At 35.0% G+C, this 18,241-nt stretch overlaps 1 protein-coding gene and 1 pseudogene across 3 annotated transcripts; one reads left to right on the top strand and one right to left on the bottom strand.

The window, feature by feature from the left end:
• Positions 1-5,565: 5,565 nt before the first annotated feature.
• Positions 5,566-8,716, bottom strand: LOC113343984 (annotated as a pseudogene).
• A 2,454-nt stretch (positions 8,717-11,170) lies between these two features.
• LOC113344026 (ABC transporter B family member 26, chloroplastic-like) lies at positions 11,171-16,384 on the top strand. 3 transcript variants are annotated; one of them, XR_003357549.1, is made up of 18 exons: positions 11,171-11,928; positions 12,007-12,134; positions 12,426-12,468; positions 12,669-12,713; positions 12,818-12,940; positions 13,034-13,137; positions 13,309-13,363; positions 13,458-13,528; positions 13,612-13,714; positions 14,054-14,264; positions 14,358-14,431; positions 14,584-14,640; positions 14,716-14,790; positions 15,178-15,252; positions 15,346-15,610; positions 15,703-15,767; positions 15,849-15,909; positions 16,018-16,315. XR_003357549.1 is itself a non-coding variant. In XM_026588099.1 (18 exons), the coding sequence occupies exons 1-18, from the start codon at positions 11,458-11,460 to the stop codon at positions 16,096-16,098; spliced, it is 2,124 nt and encodes a 707-aa protein (XP_026443884.1). In that variant the 5' UTR covers positions 11,175-11,457; the 3' UTR covers positions 16,099-16,384. The 3 variants fall into 3 exon arrangements, 2 of the variants coding, with proteins under 2 accessions (XP_026443884.1, XP_026443885.1); XM_026588099.1 differs by having other exon boundaries at positions 11,175-11,928; positions 15,329-15,610; positions 16,018-16,384; XM_026588100.1 differs by lacking the exon at positions 11,171-11,928 and having other exon boundaries at positions 12,038-12,145; positions 15,329-15,610; positions 16,018-16,384.
• The last annotated feature ends 1,857 nt before the right edge of the window (positions 16,385-18,241 follow it).

The raw sequence follows: 18,241 nt of genomic DNA, 5'->3' as shown, positions 1-18,241 counted from the left end.
TGCATGATTTGGAAATAGTAAAATGGTTTAGACTTCAGTTTTATTGGAAGTGTTAGAGTAATAGTTAAGTAGATGTTTGATCTGATGTGTGGGGAGATGAGTTGTATGCTTAGTTATTCCGGTCAGCTGTCTGACTTAGCTGACCCAGTTTTGTCTAACTGAGTTGAGTCGGTTTAGCTCCAAATCGATTCAGCGACTTGACCTGGCTATAATTTGAGTTGACCGAGTTAAATTTGATTTGACCTTTGACCAAGACTCTGACCGCTTGACCATTTTGACTGTTAACTTTGACTTGGCCTTGGACTTAACGTTGACCGTCAATTGACTCCATTGACTGTGAAGGACTGTTTGTTGACCCAGATGGACCGGGCCTGTATGGTGGGCCGGATTAAGCCCATGGATCACGGGTTTGGGCTTAGGACAAGTTTACTTACAGGGGCTTTACTCAATAAATACATTTGTATATTTGTAGAGATTTAAAAAGAGTCATGAAAATTAATAACTTTGCGAGAATTATACAGAATTGAGAAAAAATTTGCGGAGTTATGCAGAGTTGTCTAATGTCTTGCAGACATTTGTAGAGTCTTGAAAAGTTGTAAAAACAAATTTTATATGAAAATATGCATGATAGACATAAATAAAAAATTTGTAGCTTATTTATTATAGTAACTTCAACTAAATTAAAATAAATTATTATTATTATTATTTACACATATAACTTATTTGTTTTGTTCAATAAAATACAATAAAGTGAAACAATAAATTAAAATAATTGTTATTGTACATTTGTACATTATAATTAAGATTAAAAAAATATTTAATCATATCATATAATTTATACTCATTTATAATAGGAGTTTTATAGACTGTGTATTCATGAAATAAAATAAAAGAGAGTAAAAAACATCTTTATAAAACATTTGGAAGTCTTCCAAAATCTTACATATTTTGCAAGACTTTTATCAAGGCAAATATATACACAAATGTCACTCAAAGTCTTGAAAATAGGTAAGTATACAAAGTCTTTGAATTTTCAAGTATACAACGAGTAACACAAACTTTAGAAGACCTTTTGACAATCTACAACGAGTAACATAAACTTTGAAAGAGATTTTAAAAGTATACAACCAATAACACAATACTTTGTAAATCCATTAAACTCTTTGGAAATCAATAAAAGTATTTATTGAGTAAACTCATGTTAGTTTGATATTTTGAACCCCTTATGTTGTGAATTAGCTTTTGGTTCCTTCTTCAAAGTTGTATATCTTCTTAAGACTCATCTAAGGGACTTTAGAACCACCCCGATTAAATTAGTAAACCGTTAGATATGTTTGTATGATTCTTGTGTATGCCTTTTAGGCTAAGTTCTTGGAATACTTGTGTGATTAACAATTGATCTTTATTAACAACGATAAAATCAACAGATGAACTAGTGGATTGAGGATCGCAAGGTAGGCGTGGCCTGTCACCAATTCAGGTGGGAACTCTGTAACCTTCTTGTAATCATTGAGCTTTCCTTCTATTTGCGAGCATGATGTGCACTTACTTTTGTGAGCATATTTGTGTGTAATTGGATGGGTATGTTGTGTAATATGCGTTGTTGGGTTCTCCAAATTTTATATCTAATTTATGTCGATTAGGAGTTGGTTTAAACTCCAATTATTTATTGCTATAGCTGGGTCAGACTCCCCAATATTACTTTCTATAATTTCTTGTGAGAATCCATTCGTTGCATATTATGTTTGATTGTAAAACCTTCAGGACTTGTATGGTAGTTCTGGAATCACGGGTGAGACCAACTGTGAGGATGACAGCTATTATTGGAGTCTGGAGTTATTTTACTGACGTTTTTCTCATTAGAAAGGCGAAGTCAAAATGACATATTTTTTGGTTTGTTCTAATATTGCTTTTGTAGATCATCCGGTGGTGGCCTTTCACAGGTATTGTTACTAAGGTCGCAATATGTGAGGAAGTGGAATTAGAATGACCTATCTTTCATGAATGTTATAGATCGATGTTTGATGATTGCTGGGTGAATAGTTTGATGTGTGTTTTTGTGATTTCCCATTGAGAAGTGTCTGTGTCTCTCCATAGCTTCTTGCTAAGTCAAGTAATGCGAGATGTGCAATATTATTTTAGTAGTGCGAGATGTACGCTATTATTTACTTATTTTATATTGTCTGAGTAGCGCGAGATGTTCAATAAAGATTAAGTAGTGCGAGATGTACGGTATTATGTATAGAATATTTTATCTGTGGAAATTACGCAAGTACATGTTATGCATGTTAATTGTTATTTAATATTCTTTAGAATCGTGAACATGTTAGTGATCACCGGAGAGTTATATGTTTATATTGGACACCCCTTTGGGATGATGTGCTCACTCGTTCCCACTTTCAGTTACACTTTTTGTAAGAAATGGTGTGCGCGAAGATCTTCGTTTTCTTAGCTCTAGAGCTTTATCGAATCTAAAGATGTTGCATTATCTTTTATATGTATTCTTTGTTAATCTCTAAAACAACACATTATTATTATATTCATATCACTCGAGAGATTTTCATTTAAATAACATCAGAGTATATAGGTTTGTTCTGGGATTAGTTTATGTAATTGAGATTCTTAAGATCTTTAATCTTATTTGTTGTTTCAATTAGTTTAATATTTCTACAGTTGGTATCAGAGCTCACTATTAGATCTTACATGGGAAACAATAGATGATAGTTAGTATCAGATGGTGAACTAGATTCGTTTAGAACCGAGTTGGGTTCTGAGATAAATTTTAAATCAGTAAAAGTTATTAAGAACTAAAATTTTTACTGGTTGTTTCTTTCTTGTTGTGTGTATATGTAGTATGAAGTAAAATTTAATAGGTTAAAACCAATATTGTGGTTTAGAAGTTTTGATAGAAATTTGGGAATACTTAGTGAATTATGAACACTTAGTCAATTCAGCACTACAAAATAGTGAGTTTAATAATTCTGATGGATCAAATTCATTTGGAAATTTATATGAGTACCTTTGTATATGTTAAGAACCATTAATCTATTGAAATAGAAAGTTAGTGTGAGGAACTTAGGCTTCCCTATTTTTTAAAACCTAAATCAGACGAACGATAAGCTTATTCATATAACACTTTATGACTTAATCTTGAGTAACAAATGTGATCAAACATGTCTAGATAGTGTTTTTAGAGAGTTGTCCAAATGCCAATTATCTCATAGAAATAATTTTGATGTATCTGAAAATATTCGATAGGGTAAGTACGTGTACTATATTCCTGTTCGTGACTATTTTTGTCATGGTACGTGTACCTGGTTTGTATACCTTTAAGACTAAAACAGGTTCAGGAATCCACATATCTTTTCCGGTTTGCATATTGGGTATGCGTACCTTTACGGTTTAGAAACCAACAGATCTTTTCTGGTCGGCATACTAGGTATGCGTACCTTTCTGGTTCACGAGTCAACTGACTTTTTATAGTATGCATACCGGGTATGCGTACTAAAAAGTCGTTGCCGAACTATAGCTACGCCGGTACGTGTACTGGGTACATGTACTATGGCTCCGGACTTATAACAGTTGTCTCATTATGTGAACTGGTATGCATACTGTCCTATATCCAGATTTACAGTAGTTCTATATCTCTCTTATAATTGATTCGAAACATTCCCGAATAACATCAATACACATATCACTGTTCCAAGCTATTTTCAAATGATTAAATATTGGATCATAATTTAGGTCATAAAATCTTACTCATCTTCAACAATTTACTACTCTTCATAACCGAATTACTTCTTGGACTACATATTACATCATCAACTTTAATTCAAAGACTCCTTCTTTATATTGAATGATTGCAACTATTTTGTATATTTGAAAATATAGGTGTAGAGTTCACTTTCAACAGGAAACAGTCAATCCTAACTCTGCTTTTACATCCACTTTTTAAATATTTGGCTGATATGGTCCATACTTCTCATCCATCTCATAATATTCATTATGTAGTGAATGAACATCATTGGACTCCTCCACCACCAGACACTTTAAAAATCAAAGCAGATGCTTGTTTTCATAAACCTTTTCATTTGTATGGTATTGCTATGTCGACTAGAAATTTTACAGGGTCATATGTCGCAAGGAAAGGGAGTTCTTAGAAGAGTAACTCATGTTCATCAAGCAGAAAGTTGGGTTTCATTGCCCCCTCATTATTTACGACAAAATCTGCATAACATATACTCCATTCATTTCAAAATAATAGGCTGGTTTCACGTGTAATTTGTACATGAAACCAACCTATTTTTTTAGAAAATGGAGGTAGTACATTTTAAAACTAATTTTCAGGCTTATTTGTCGCATAAGGATAACTTGTACAAAACTAGAAACTCCCTTAAAATTAAGGATAAGTTGTAGATAATCCATATTCTTCCGAAATCAAAATGATTTCCTTAGGCTTGAGTTCTATTTGGTGATTTTGTTTGAGTGTTATATAACGACTTAGGTAGATCATTTCTTTACAAGTTTTATCTGTTAATGTACGTATATTCCGGTTTGGATGGACTTGATGGTATATAGTTACTTTTATTTTGACGTATGTGATTTTTTCCAGTTATATTCTTCAAGAAAAAAGTGCGCCCACATTAAACTTTTGTTTCGGATTTTCCACTGAATCCAGGGAATGGTGGCAAGTTCCATCAACTGCTCTACATGTAAATTACCCTGTTAATTAAAAACCTACGAAATTTACTATATCACCCTTACACCAAATTAAAAATCTAAATCAGAAACCTAGAATCATTCAGAATGTCCCACTTTCCTTCTTTTTAACGGCAACCCTCATTCACCCGGAAAAAAAAATAATCTTCAAGTTCTCTACGTCGATTGATTATCAAATCATACCGAAACTCCTAGCCAGAAACTGAAATTGAAAAAAACAACAAATAATCATAGTCTAAAGAATTGCTCTTGATCATCATCAATATATTATCAATCTCAAAACAAACAGTTCCAAAACCCCTATCTAGAATCACGAACTCTATATGGAATGTTTCAGTTATAACTGTCGTTACTGAATTTTTGTTGAAGACCATGCCGTTATTGATTTAATGTTGAAGACCCTGCCGGGAAAAAGAATTTCCTATGAATGCCATGCCGGCAAGATGTTCCGATATTGTTCTGCAATTTCTTATCAATGCCGGCAGTGAGTAAGTAGCAAAACGAAAATCTCTGTATAAAATTTCACAACTGTCGGCATTGTTTATGATGAACTCCCAGTGCCGGAACTGTTTCTGGCATGCTCGTGCTTTTTTATTCAATGTCGGCTTTATTTTGATATATAAAGACGTTACGGATACCATGCCGGCTACCTTTAACAATGCCGGTAGTATATGCAGTCAAATAGTTATTAGTTAGTGGTTTAAGTTTTGTATTCGTTAACTAGAGATCCAACTCCATTATCTTTATTACCTTTCGGGAGATTTAGGGTTTTGAAATTACATGGTTGTAATCTTTTTACTTCTGTTGCTAAAGGATTTTCAAAGTTGCGGCATACCTTGGAGAAGACTATTTGTCATGATTCCACTGTAAGTCTTGATTATGAATTTGAGTTTTCAATTCTACTATGCTTTTGAGTGTTCTGATTTTTTTCTTTGGTTTTTGATTTTGTGAATTTTTGTAAGTATAGGATGTGAATTTTTGTGAATTTGTTATTTTGTGAATTTTTTCCTTCTGATCTTGTGAGAATTTGGTCCTAAACCTCTTTTTCACGGCATGTGAAGCTCTTGCTAAGTTCCCATGATCACCACCACAAAAACCATCTTGTTTATCAGACTCTGAAGGAAGTGAACTCATGTTATAAGGAAGTATCAATGGATGATGGTGATGATGAGGTGTAGTGCTCCTCTAGAAGGTATGATAGCACTTGTAGGGTACCCTAAAGCTTCTGATCCCAAAACTTTGTGATGACCTTCCCATTTTTCTGTTGATATGTGAAGGCCGATAGAAATCACAGGAAGTAGCTTCACCTTCAATATCTTTCCTATGGAAATTTCTATGGCAACTAAGCTGAACACTTTAGTATGGAGGAGCCGAGGCGCTTGCTTTTCAATCTAGAAACAATGGTCCTTGAGAGAATTCTTGTGTTTTTAGCACAGGTACATGATGCAATAGAAGGATAATGAAGAAAACTTTTATTCAGGGAGTCTAGGGGTAACATTGATGTCGGATTTTTTCCCAGGGAAAATACAAGGAAACTTTGTAACGTTGTCAGGTAAGTAAGTAGCTGAAAGATGGTTCAAGCCATAATCGTGCAACACTTCAAACCGTAGTTGATGGTGGCAAGATATCTAAAGGTAGCTTCGGTGATGGGCTTGTCATAGTACAACACTTGGTCATGAAAATGCTACCAGAACTCCCGAATCTGGGATCTCCAGGGTGGATTTTCAGTTATAAGATGTTGCGAGAGAAGAGTGAGACAATACTACGAAAAGCTTCGCATCAAGGCAGTAAATCAGTGTCTCGGTATGTCCTAGCAATTAGAAATAATTGACGAAAAATGTAGCACTCATCTGGTATGATACAATTGTTGGTACCTCATGCAGTGGAGTGGACACCTCGGTTGATCTCTTAATGTGTGTGACTGAACCCAGGATTTTGGTTTGTTATTTTGTTCACGATTCTTTTGTCAGGAACACAATATAGAACATCCTATTAAAATTGTGAATTTTTACATTGCATTTGAGAATGGTGAACATCTTCAGATTGGGACGTCATAAGTAGGCAATGGTTCTAATCATCTTTTGTCAGAAACTACAATTTTCTTATTTTATTTTTTTTAAATAAAAATCATAGGCCAACTACAATCCTAATATTATTCTTTCTGTTGTAAACTTATTCTAATGGTTGTTTCAGTTCCGTTGGATCCCAGATGATCTATCATTCTCTGAATTCTCATTATTTAATCTTTTCAAAAAAGAAATAATCTCTCTTTTGTTTCTGAGGCCCTACTCGGAATATGGTGAAAGTTATTGCAAAACTTTGCAGCAGTACTTAAGTTACAGGTGCTTGGCACCCAATTCGAAAAATGCTGAAACTTAGCCAGCAAAAATGGTCGATTTTGGTAAAATTACTTGTTTCAAATCGGTAGCCAAACAATTGCTTCTCCAGGCTGGATTAAGCTCTTTGTGTATGGTTCTTGGGACATTCTCTATACTTGACCAGCTTCTTTGTGTATGTGATATGGTCATCTACGGTAGTAGGAGATATACTGGCTCCATTTAAAGGAAGTTGATGAGGCGTTGTTGATGAAGGGATAATAATGTGGTTGTGTGAAATAGGTTCATGATGAATTACGTGAGCAGCATGAACATAGCTGTGTACTCCTCCTCCACCATCATAACTGCTGGTTATTGGGATTGGTATTTCTCCTTCATGACTAGAAAGATCCTATGCCGACATTGATTTGTAAATAAAAATAATACTGGTAAACAATATCGGCATACTCGACTAATTGACCACAATGCCGGGAGTAGCAAAAATCTGGTCAGGAAAAAAGAATTCTATAACAAAAATTACCGGTATAGACAAAAAAAAAAAACCGGCAACACATTCCGGCATAGTCTTCAAACATATTCTATGCCGGCATAAAAAAAACGGCATGGTGTTCATGCTAAAAACTATGATGCTAAGATTCCGGCAACGAAAAATTGAGTCATTTATGCCGATATAGTAGATAGTTTGGCCGGCATTGAAGATTGTAAAATAACTGTACTTTGAAGATAGACGATATTGGTACGTACGATGCTAATCTTTTCCCTAGTTTCGTAGGTAATGGTTCGACCTGCGTTGTTCTTGTGAAAGTCTTATTTTCTGGGAAATAACCTTTATCGTAATAACATAAGACTATCAACATTGTTTTGTTATGTACTCGAGACTTCTTTTTGTACTCTAACGTGGTCCTTTTTTTTGGGTACAATATTCTAGCATGCTCTAGGCTGGATACCAAGTTAATATCGTTGAAAATCCCAACTCTTGTATCTTTTGTTCTATGTTTTAAAATGTCTGATTTGTGATCGAGTCCAAACAACTAGATATCTTACTCACAAGTTCTCAAATTAGACTAGTAAAATGAACCTAAACAGCTAGATATCTTACTCACAAGTTCTCAAATTAGAGTTGTGAACTAACTAGAACATCAAGTTCAGGAAATTGCTGCACCTGCCGTCGGGAGAAAACAATAGGAGAGTTTCCTTATTGGGAACATAAAGTGGACTTATTGTACTTTTCATACCAAGTGTACAATGGATTTTTCTCATACCAGGGATTTTGGTTGGTGAAACAAGCTTTTTAGTTATGTTTTATATATATCCATTAGGAAGGTTTGGAGATTATGATTCTAGAAAGACACTTGGAGTGTTCTGTTCTTTGTAACTCGTTTTTGTTGGAACCTGATGTAGAGATTTTTGTTGTCATGTGAGGCTCATTTGGTGATTTTATGTTAATCTTTGATGAAGGGGTAAGATATGTTTAGACTCTTTGTTGCAGTTCAAGAACGTCTCAGAATCTCTGAAATATGTTAAATTAACAACTGAATTCCATAAGTGTATATAAGAATTCATCTTTATATTAATTACAAGAATTAAAAAGTTGAGCTGATACTAGCTATTGTGATTACAATAATCCAACTCTCTGGCCTAACATTAACATGAGTCGACATGGCTTAATGGATGAATACCATGTCAACCAAATATAGCCGGCATGGTCTTCATGCATGAAGGCCATGCCGAAATTCTGGGTGAGTTTTGAGATGATTTTTTCTTTCCTGAGTTGAGCTGATAATTTGAGATTCGAGCACATTCACGATGTCTTGTTGCTTATTTCAGAGCACTTATCGTGTGAACCTTGCACGATATCAATGTCAAAACTCTTGATTTTCTTTTCAATTTTGTCAAACTTCTTCTTCTTCATTAACTGAAAACCCTTACTCTTTCTATCAATAATCAAACTAACCATCATGAATAAGTTTAATCTAATCTAGTTTAGGTACATACCGATATTAATCACACTAATTTATTTAGTTATATCTAATTAAGTAAGGGTAATTTTGTCATTATAGAAAATATATGGATAAGGGGTGACTTTGAAATACTATTTAAATCTTTGTTTTGTTTTATTGGCATATCCCCGATTAATCTATATACAGTTAAACCCCGATAAATGAATGTCATCGGGACCAAGAAATATATTCGTTTAGCGGGGTTATTTATTTATCGATAAATGAATATTTATTTATTTAGACGGTATTTTCTTAATTAAGAAGTTAAAATGTATAAGCTAGAGAAGATGTACAAATTTACTTAGAGAGTATTGGTCAAATTTCTTATCAATAATTCAATGGTTATAGAAGAAAGGTAACCAAGAATTAATTGGTGTCATTTTTAATTTACGTTATAGAAATGTGATGGACGTCGAACATCTTTTAAACTATCCTAACGAAAACGATGAAATTATTGAATCTCCAATAGACGAAGAAATTATTGAGTTAGTAATGTATGATGAAAATGATCCTGACCCAGATGATAGTAGCATCGTACCAAATATGCCATTCAAAGATGCCTTTCAAGCGATGATCACCATAAAAAATTACTTGCTACAACATGAGCAAAATATTCCAGAAATTATGCAAGCATTGTACATAAAATTAAGGATGCGGTGCATTTTGGTTTGGGTGGAAGAAAAAAACAATCAACCATATATGAAGAATTAACTTCACATTTTAGTTTATTTCTACATATATTTTTATGTAAACTTTACTAATTATGTATATTGGTTTATTCTCATATATATATATATATATTTATATGAAATTTAGTGATTATTCGTTTTTATTTCTATAGGGCCTTTAAGGATTCAATGTTTTTTTATTCATTAATGTATTACTCGAGGTTATTCATTTATCCCTTGGCCCAAGTCGGGACCGGAAAAAATTATTCATTTGGCGAGGTTATTTATTTATCGAACATTCGTTTATCGAGGTTCGACTGTATCCCCCAATTACGCGTTCTTGCAAAAAAAAAAGGAAAAAAAACATATGTTTAGAGCAACTGCAATGGACGACTAAACCCAAATATATGGTCCAGATACGTGACACAGTCGAACAGACTAAAGATCATATACCAGACTAAATCCAAATTTGAGACTATATTTGTTCTGGAGCAACGACCAAAACCAAATTTGGTCGAGCGAAGTTATAATCTTCGTCCGTTAACATGCGTTTATATAATGCATGCTTCATCTGAAGCGGTGGTATAATTCTCGTCCCGGGATCGGGCGTTAGTATAATGTCCGCCTGATAACAGGCGTGAGTATAATGTTCGTCCCATTAAAGCGTGCATTATATAAACGCCCCATTCATGCGTACATAAACCTTACGTCCTACACCGGGCGGACATTATACCTTATACTCTATGTTTGTTACCATGTTTTTGAAATGATAAAAATAGTCGACAAAAATGTTCCATTAAGTACATTTTTGTTAATGCTTTATACATGTGCTCAAGCTAAAGAATATAGCTAGCTAGTAGTTAATTGACTTTAGTATATACCACGTCTAGTTTAGAAGTACTAAAACCCGTACAATTGTATCACTGTATACAATAGCTCCACTAGTAGCTAAAGTACAGACTAGCCGATTACTAACTTGCTGGTCTTGATTCGATTTAACTTTTAACAATTTTGACTAACTGCAAAACGATAGATGGGAGTGCGGAGATTATATCAACGCCCCTGTCCGGGCGTGCATTATATAAACGCCCCATCCGGCGTGGATTAGATAAATGCCCCACATAAAACGTTTGCTATATCAACGCCTCATATCCGGCGTTTACTATATAAACGTCCCACATAAAACGTTTGCTATATCAACGTCCCATATCCGGCGTTTACTATATCAACGCTCCACTGTCAGACGTTGATTATATCTTCGCTCGACTAAATATACTCGTTTATCGTTGCGTCACACTACTGATTAAATTCAAATTTGATCGTGGTTTTTGATCTTTGATCTTTGATCGCAACATTGTGGACGCTCTTAATACATATTCCTTCCTCCTTGTCAATAAATAAATAATTATATGGTTATACCAGGCATTTTCACTGCATCAGAATAGAACACATCAGGCTCACAGAGACAAACAAACAAATTTATCTCTTTTTTGTTGTACGGAGAGATGGACTCCAATAAGAACCACTCCTCCAATCATATTATGCATGAAACAAAAATGCCAATTTTTATTGTAATCACTACTCTTTAGTCTATATTATCAGTGCAGTGGTAGATACAGCAGGAGAAGATAGAGAATCGATCAATCAAAAGCTTCAAACATAACTTAAATCAACAAAGAGACAGATATACATACAAAGCATCCTCCTCATCTGTTAAAACTACCTACCCACTTCATGGCCATATCTCTTTTGAATCCCCACACTTCATCATTTTTATCTCATTTCTCAAATCCCCAAAAACCCTTAATTCAATTACCCTCCAAGACTAAAACCCACGTTACCATCAATCCCAATCATAGATTTTTTCCTCCTCTTCTTCTTACTTCAATTAACACAAGAAAAAAATCATATTTATATACAAAATCAGCTTCAGTTGATGGGGTTTCTATCGAAAACCTTTACAGTGATGTCAATGGGGAAGAAGATGGTTTTAATGGATTTTCACAGAAATTACAAAAATGGGTTTCTTTTATTCAATCAATTGTTCCAGGTGGAAGTTGGTGGAAGTTGACTGATAAGAAAGTACAAGGGATTGGATTTGCAAAACCAGTTACTGTTTACAGTGCACTTTCTAGGATGTGGGAATTAGTCGCTAAAGATAGATGGGTTATTTTTGCTGCCTTCTTTGCCTTGACTTTTGCAGCGGTATAATATCTTAAAATGTTGTTTTGGTTCATTGTTGTTTATGTTTTTATTGCTGAGCATGCTTAATGTTTTGTGCAGCTTTCAGAGATATCCATACCGCATTTCTTAGCAGCATCTATATTTTCAGCACAGAAGGGTGAGACAATGGTGTTTTATAGGAACGCTCAGCTCTTAGTTGTGCTGTGTTTTACTTCAGGAATTTGCAGGTCAAAATTTTGTATGTCCCTTCCTTTTTTCAATAGTATTTCCAGACTAAAAGCATTTAACCATATAATGTAATGCAAATCTAGTGGATCGCTTTCGTAAATTGTATATTCTCAGTTCACTTACTTATTGCTTGATAAATGTAGTTGAAACATGGGGTTTGGTCCTTCATATGGTCTAGCTCTCATACTTTCACTTACAGGTTAAGTATTGAATTTGTTGGGCTTAGAAATTTGAAAAATAATGTGAAGTGAAGTAAGAGCTTACTGTGTAATATGTTAGTTGTAATGCAGTGGTTTGAGGAGTTGCTGTTTCGGAATCGCAAATATGATCCTGGTGAGTCCTGTACAATCTCATTCTATATGTATATAATAACAGGTGGCGTGCAATGCGATGTTTAAGTTGTTTCATGCGTCAGCAGTCCGTGGAATAGTTTAGTACAAGAAAATAATCTGTACAGTAGTTCCCCTTCACAAACTTGAACAATCTATCAAATTGATTATCAACTTATCAAGTAAGAAACATCATTTTTGCAGGTTAAGCGCATGAGAGAAATGCTATATTCAGCTATTCTCTTTCAGGTCAGTTTCTAGGATCTCTTCCGCAATACACATCATTTTGTTTAGGCTAAACCTTACACGAACTTTCTGTCTGTCAAATGTATATTTAACCTTCCATTTTATAGGATATATCCTTTTTCGACGGTGAAACAGTCGGTGATTTAACAAGTAGACTGGAGTCGGATTGTCGGCAAGTATCCCGTGTCATCGGAAATGATCTTAATATGATACTACGGAATGTTCTTCAGGTTGAATGCCTTGTCCACCATATTAACGTCTCATCTGCATATGTTAGCTTAGAATTTAGAAGTAAAATGTCTCCATTCTTTATGCCTTTGCAGGGGACAGGTGCTTTGATCTACTTGTTTATTTTGTCATGGCCCCTTGCGTTAACATCATTTGCGATCTGCTCGTTTTTAGCTGTGGTCATGCTGATTTATGGCCAGTAAGAGTTATTGAAGTTTTCAGTCTTGATTTTCTTATTACTTTAGCATTCCTGAGTTTGACTGGTATTTCTTTTCCAATATGTACTCCGAATATTGATTCCATTTCATGTAGCTATGCCTTGTTATTTCTCACCTGCTTATGATGACTTGATACACGTGTTGTTGGATAGGTACCAGAAGAAAGCTGCAAAAGTAACACAAGAATACACAGCTAATGCAAACGAAGTAACATCCATTCTATATCTTACCTTAGCACAACTGTCGCCCTAGATTTCTTTTTCCACCCTTATTATATGAAGATTTATTTGTATTTGTACAGGTTGCACAAGAGACATTATCTTTAATGAGAACAATTCGAGTCTATGGAACAGAAAAACAAGAATCTGGAAGGTAAATAATTAAAATTATTCGGTCAGTCAGATCAGATCCTTTGCATCATAAATAATGTCTGAATTTTCTTCTATGTTGTATAGATATGGGATCTGGCTGGAGAAATTAGCTGATATTAACTTGCGGCAATGTGCGGCTAATGGAATTTGGACTTTGAGCTTCAATACTCTTTATCATTCCACACAGGTGTGTCTCTTGTATGTTTTTTTTTCCTCTTATTTTTTGATAAGATCAAAAAATAATCTCCACTATTGGTGGGTTCTGGAAGTATGCATCGCTGAGATCGACAAGAATTAAACCGTTAGATTGGAATCTTTGTGTTGTAATGAGTTTCCTGTGCGTATATGTATTCTACAATTTTTGCGCCAGAGGAAACTTAGATTTTTCTTACTTTTTGTTGCCTAGCTAATGTTACAATTTGCTAATAATAGCGCACTAGGCACACCATGTTGTATCTTGAAAAGTAACTTCCAGATGAGGATCATCCAATTGATTTTTCTGTAATCGGCAAATTGAAAACTTCAGGTTATTGCTGTTCTAGTTGGAGGGACGTCTATCGTAAATGGTCACATCACTGCAGAGCAACTTACAAAGTTCATATTGTATTGTGAATGGTTGATATATGCAACATGGTGGGTTGGAGACAATTTATCAAATTTAATGCAGTCTGTTGGTGCAAGTGAGAAGGTGTTTCAACTAATGGATCTCTTGCCAAGTGACCAGTTCTTATCAGAAGGCAAACACTTTTCTGCTTATCTTTTTCTAAATGGCGTATTCTATGAAGTCTATGTGCTGATCTTTTTTGGTGTTTCGTCACTTGGTGTTACAGGAGTGAAACTGCAAAAATTGAAGGGGCATATCGATTTTGATAATGTATCTTTTCATTATCCTTCAAGAGTAATGGTAATGCACTTTCCTTAGTCATCTTGTGTAGATGGGGAAGATATGTTTTTTGGTTTAGTTATGAACATATTTCAATTTTAGTTTCTTAAACCATTTGGTTCGACCTAATAAAGAATTCATGTATCTATATTGCTTCTGTTGAATATGACCAGGCACCTGTTCTACAACATATCAACTTATCAATACACCAAAATGAAGTGGTTGCAATTGTAAGAAAATGTCTGTTCTCTTCTCTATACCTTTATCAAGTCCAAGAAATAACTGCTCTTTCTTATCAATATCAGGTTGGTCTTAGTGGTAGCGGTAAAAGCACATTGGTTAGTCTCCTGCTCCGCCTTTATGAACCAACTGATGGGAAGGTAACTTTTTCTAGCTTATGAAGAATTGAAACAGCTTTTGTTTGTAAATAAATAATGTAAATGCAAAAAAACATACATTTCATATTTCAGCAAATTATGAGATTGAGCATGTCATTGTGCCGCGGAATCTATATAATTATGCATGGCAGCATCCCTGAAAAGATGCTGCCATGTATCTCTCTAGAAGTTGTAAAGAACTAATGTTTTTTATATTTCTGTTAGTAGGAATTAGGTGCAGAATTGTTTCGGATCAACACCCAACAACTTTATCAATCTACTCCGTAAATCAGAGAGGCGTCTAACTAATTTTATTAAGTGTCTTTTGGTGATATTGATCAAATATATTGGAAGTTGGATCTTACATTTATCATTGTTTTTCAACTGCAGATTCTAATTGATGGAGTTCCTCTCAACGAGTTGGATATAAAGTGGCTGAGAGGGAAAATTGGATTCGTAGGACAGGTTATATCCCCCTATGAAGTCTCGTGAACTGATAACAAACACCGCCTACTTTCTCTATCTAACACATTTTTAACAGGAACCACGTCTCTTCAGAATGGATATACGTTCAAACATAAGATATGGATGCGGCCAAGATATCACAGAAGAAGATGTGATAATTGCTGCTAAACAGGCTTATGCCCACGACTTCATCATGTCTCTTCCAAATGGTTATGAAACTATAGTCGATGATGATCTTCTCAGTGGGGGACAGAAGCAGCGGATTGCCATTGCTAGAGCTATTCTTAGAGATCCATCCATTTTGGTTCTTGATGAAGCCACTAGTGCATTGGATGCAGAGAGTGAACATAATATCAAGGTTTGGTAGCATTATTGTAACAATCAATAAATTACGAAATCATTTAGTGGCACATCAGATTCCAACTCACTATATGTTTCTACTTGCTTTAGGGGGTTCTTCGTGCTGTACGAAATGATTCCAAGTCTAGGAGGACAGTCATTATCATTGCGCACAGGTTAAAAAATTACATGCTTAACTTAATTTTGCAGTAACTTGTATGAATGTGTGGATCATAATGGTTTAACTTTCATTCCAGGCTATCAACAATACAAGCTGCTGACAGGATTGTGGTAATGAGCGGTGGTAGAATAGTTGAGGTATGTTGAATCGTCGATTCTGCTTTCTAAAATTTTTAATGTGATGCTTTGACCTTGTAAGAACTAAGCAACATAAAAGTCTAAAAATACCTTTGGACAAATATGCAGATGGGTCAGCACCAAGAGCTCCTACAAGCAGACGGCTTATATGCCAGATTAACCAACAAGCAGGCGGATGCGCTGACATGATCTTCAAATTGGTCTTTTGTATGCGAGCAGGAACTTGTTTCACAGCTTTTGAAAGAGGCAACAGTCCGCTAACTTTCTCCCATTGTTTTTTATACTAAAAGATCAATACACCAGTATACACACAAATACAACTGATACTAGCACATTCTTCAGTGTTTCACAATGTTTAAAGATGTGTATATTAACTATTTTAAGGCATTTGCTGTTTACTCTCTCATGTCAGATGTGTAAACAACTCCTATCTGATATATTTTCTACTTTTCCTAAGAATTTCACTTGAAAAAAATATATACTATTGTAGCTAGTGGATAAGGGCTAAAATCGTAAACTCATAATTATACGAAGCTCTGATCCAGCAATCAGACGTGAGTATTGAGACACGGGTCTCTCATCAAATTCTCAACGGAGAGTACTTTCTCTCAGAGTACATGTAGATATGTAATCTCACGACTGGACAACGGCATATCTCATGAATACTGAACACTTTCAGTGATTATTTCTATATAGTATCACGAGATGGACGGCTCCTAGACAGCTTGCTCTGCTAGTATAGAGCGATAACGTCTTCAGGAACAAACAACGAGTTTACCCTGACTATATAAAGGATATGACTTACCGACAAGCTCATATCGGGATAATTAATGCTCCTAGACAGCTTGCTCTGCTAGTATAGAGCCACAAAGTTAATTATTCTTAATTAAGATTAATTCTGTCGTGACATTCACTACTGAATTCCCAGAATAATCTATTATTGATCCTATTCCATGGTCGAATCCACGACTGGTCCCATGGAATGGCAATAACAATTGCTCCTATTCCATGGTCGAATCCACGACTGGTCCCATGGAATGGCAATAAACAATTGTTCTGATTCTATGATCGAATCCACGACTTGATCTCATAGAATAGCAATAACTATATTATCTCATTACTCCGATTTCATGATCGAATCCACAACTGGTCTCATAAATGGTAATAGATAAAACTTAATTACTCCGATTATATGGTCGAATCTACGATCCCATGGAATGGTAATGCTCACTTTATTATTCTGAATTCGTAGTCGAATCCTCAGCTGATCCTATGAATTAATAATAAACATCTTATTACTCAGTTTTGTGAATTGTTCTCCACTGAATTCCACAATTAGTAATAAATAATCAACAACTGGGCGTCTGAGCTACCTCTAAGTAAGCCCCGATCCAAATGGTGAAAGTGTGTTCAACGACGATGCACTAACAGTCACCGCACGAACGAGTATTTCAAATACGAAGAAACGATTAACCTATTGCAAAATAGGAAGAAAATAATAAATAATCAAAATATTGACCAAGGCGCCAAGGGATTGGATTCATTGACTGGACGACCATGCCATGACCAATCCCACGCCAGTTTTATATTTTATCATGTTTTTATTATTTTCCTTCATCCGATGAAAATCCTTTCATTTGAACAAATCTCCTTCGTCTCGAGGAAACTCTTCGACTTCATGGCATTTTCATAAACCCATGAAAATAATATAAAATTAAGGAAAAATAGTGTGGGGCGTGACCATTGGCCAACCGGCCATGCCCTGGTCCCAGCCGGCCCCACACCTTATGGTTCCTCATTATTTTATTATTATTATTATTTCCCTGATTTCATGAATTTTTTTTCAAATCATGGTATTTTCAAAATACATAAAAAATAATAATATAAAATTAGGAAAACGCGTGGGACCGGCCCCAGCTGGCCGGCCATGCCTCAGCCGGTCCCACACGCCCATGTATTTTATTATTATTATTTTTAGGATTTCCTTCATCCCATGAAACTCCTTGATTTCATGGTATTTCTCTCAAACTAGGAAAATCCCTTCAAATCATGGAAAAATACATTAAAAATACATAAAAATTAGGGAAACTCGTGGGACCAGGCCCTAGCCGGCCAGCTGCGCCTCCACGGTCCCACACGCCCTTGTTTTTATTATTTTAATATTTTTGCTTCCCTGAACTCATGAAAACTCCTTCAATTCATGGAAACTCCCTAAATTCATCAAATTTCTCAAAATTCATGAATTTTTCATAAAATCATCAAAATATTATAAAATTAAGGAAAAGGCACCACGGGACCGTGGCCACGACCGGACGACCATTCCTTGGCCTCG

The sequence above is a fragment of the Papaver somniferum genome, unplaced genomic scaffold (genome assembly GCF_003573695.1).
Source record: "Papaver somniferum cultivar HN1 unplaced genomic scaffold, ASM357369v1 unplaced-scaffold_70, whole genome shotgun sequence".
Taxonomy (NCBI): Eukaryota; Viridiplantae; Streptophyta; class Magnoliopsida; order Ranunculales; family Papaveraceae; genus Papaver; species Papaver somniferum.
The sequence above is the reverse complement of the archived record's forward strand: the minus strand, read 5'-3'. Positions and strand labels throughout refer to the sequence as shown.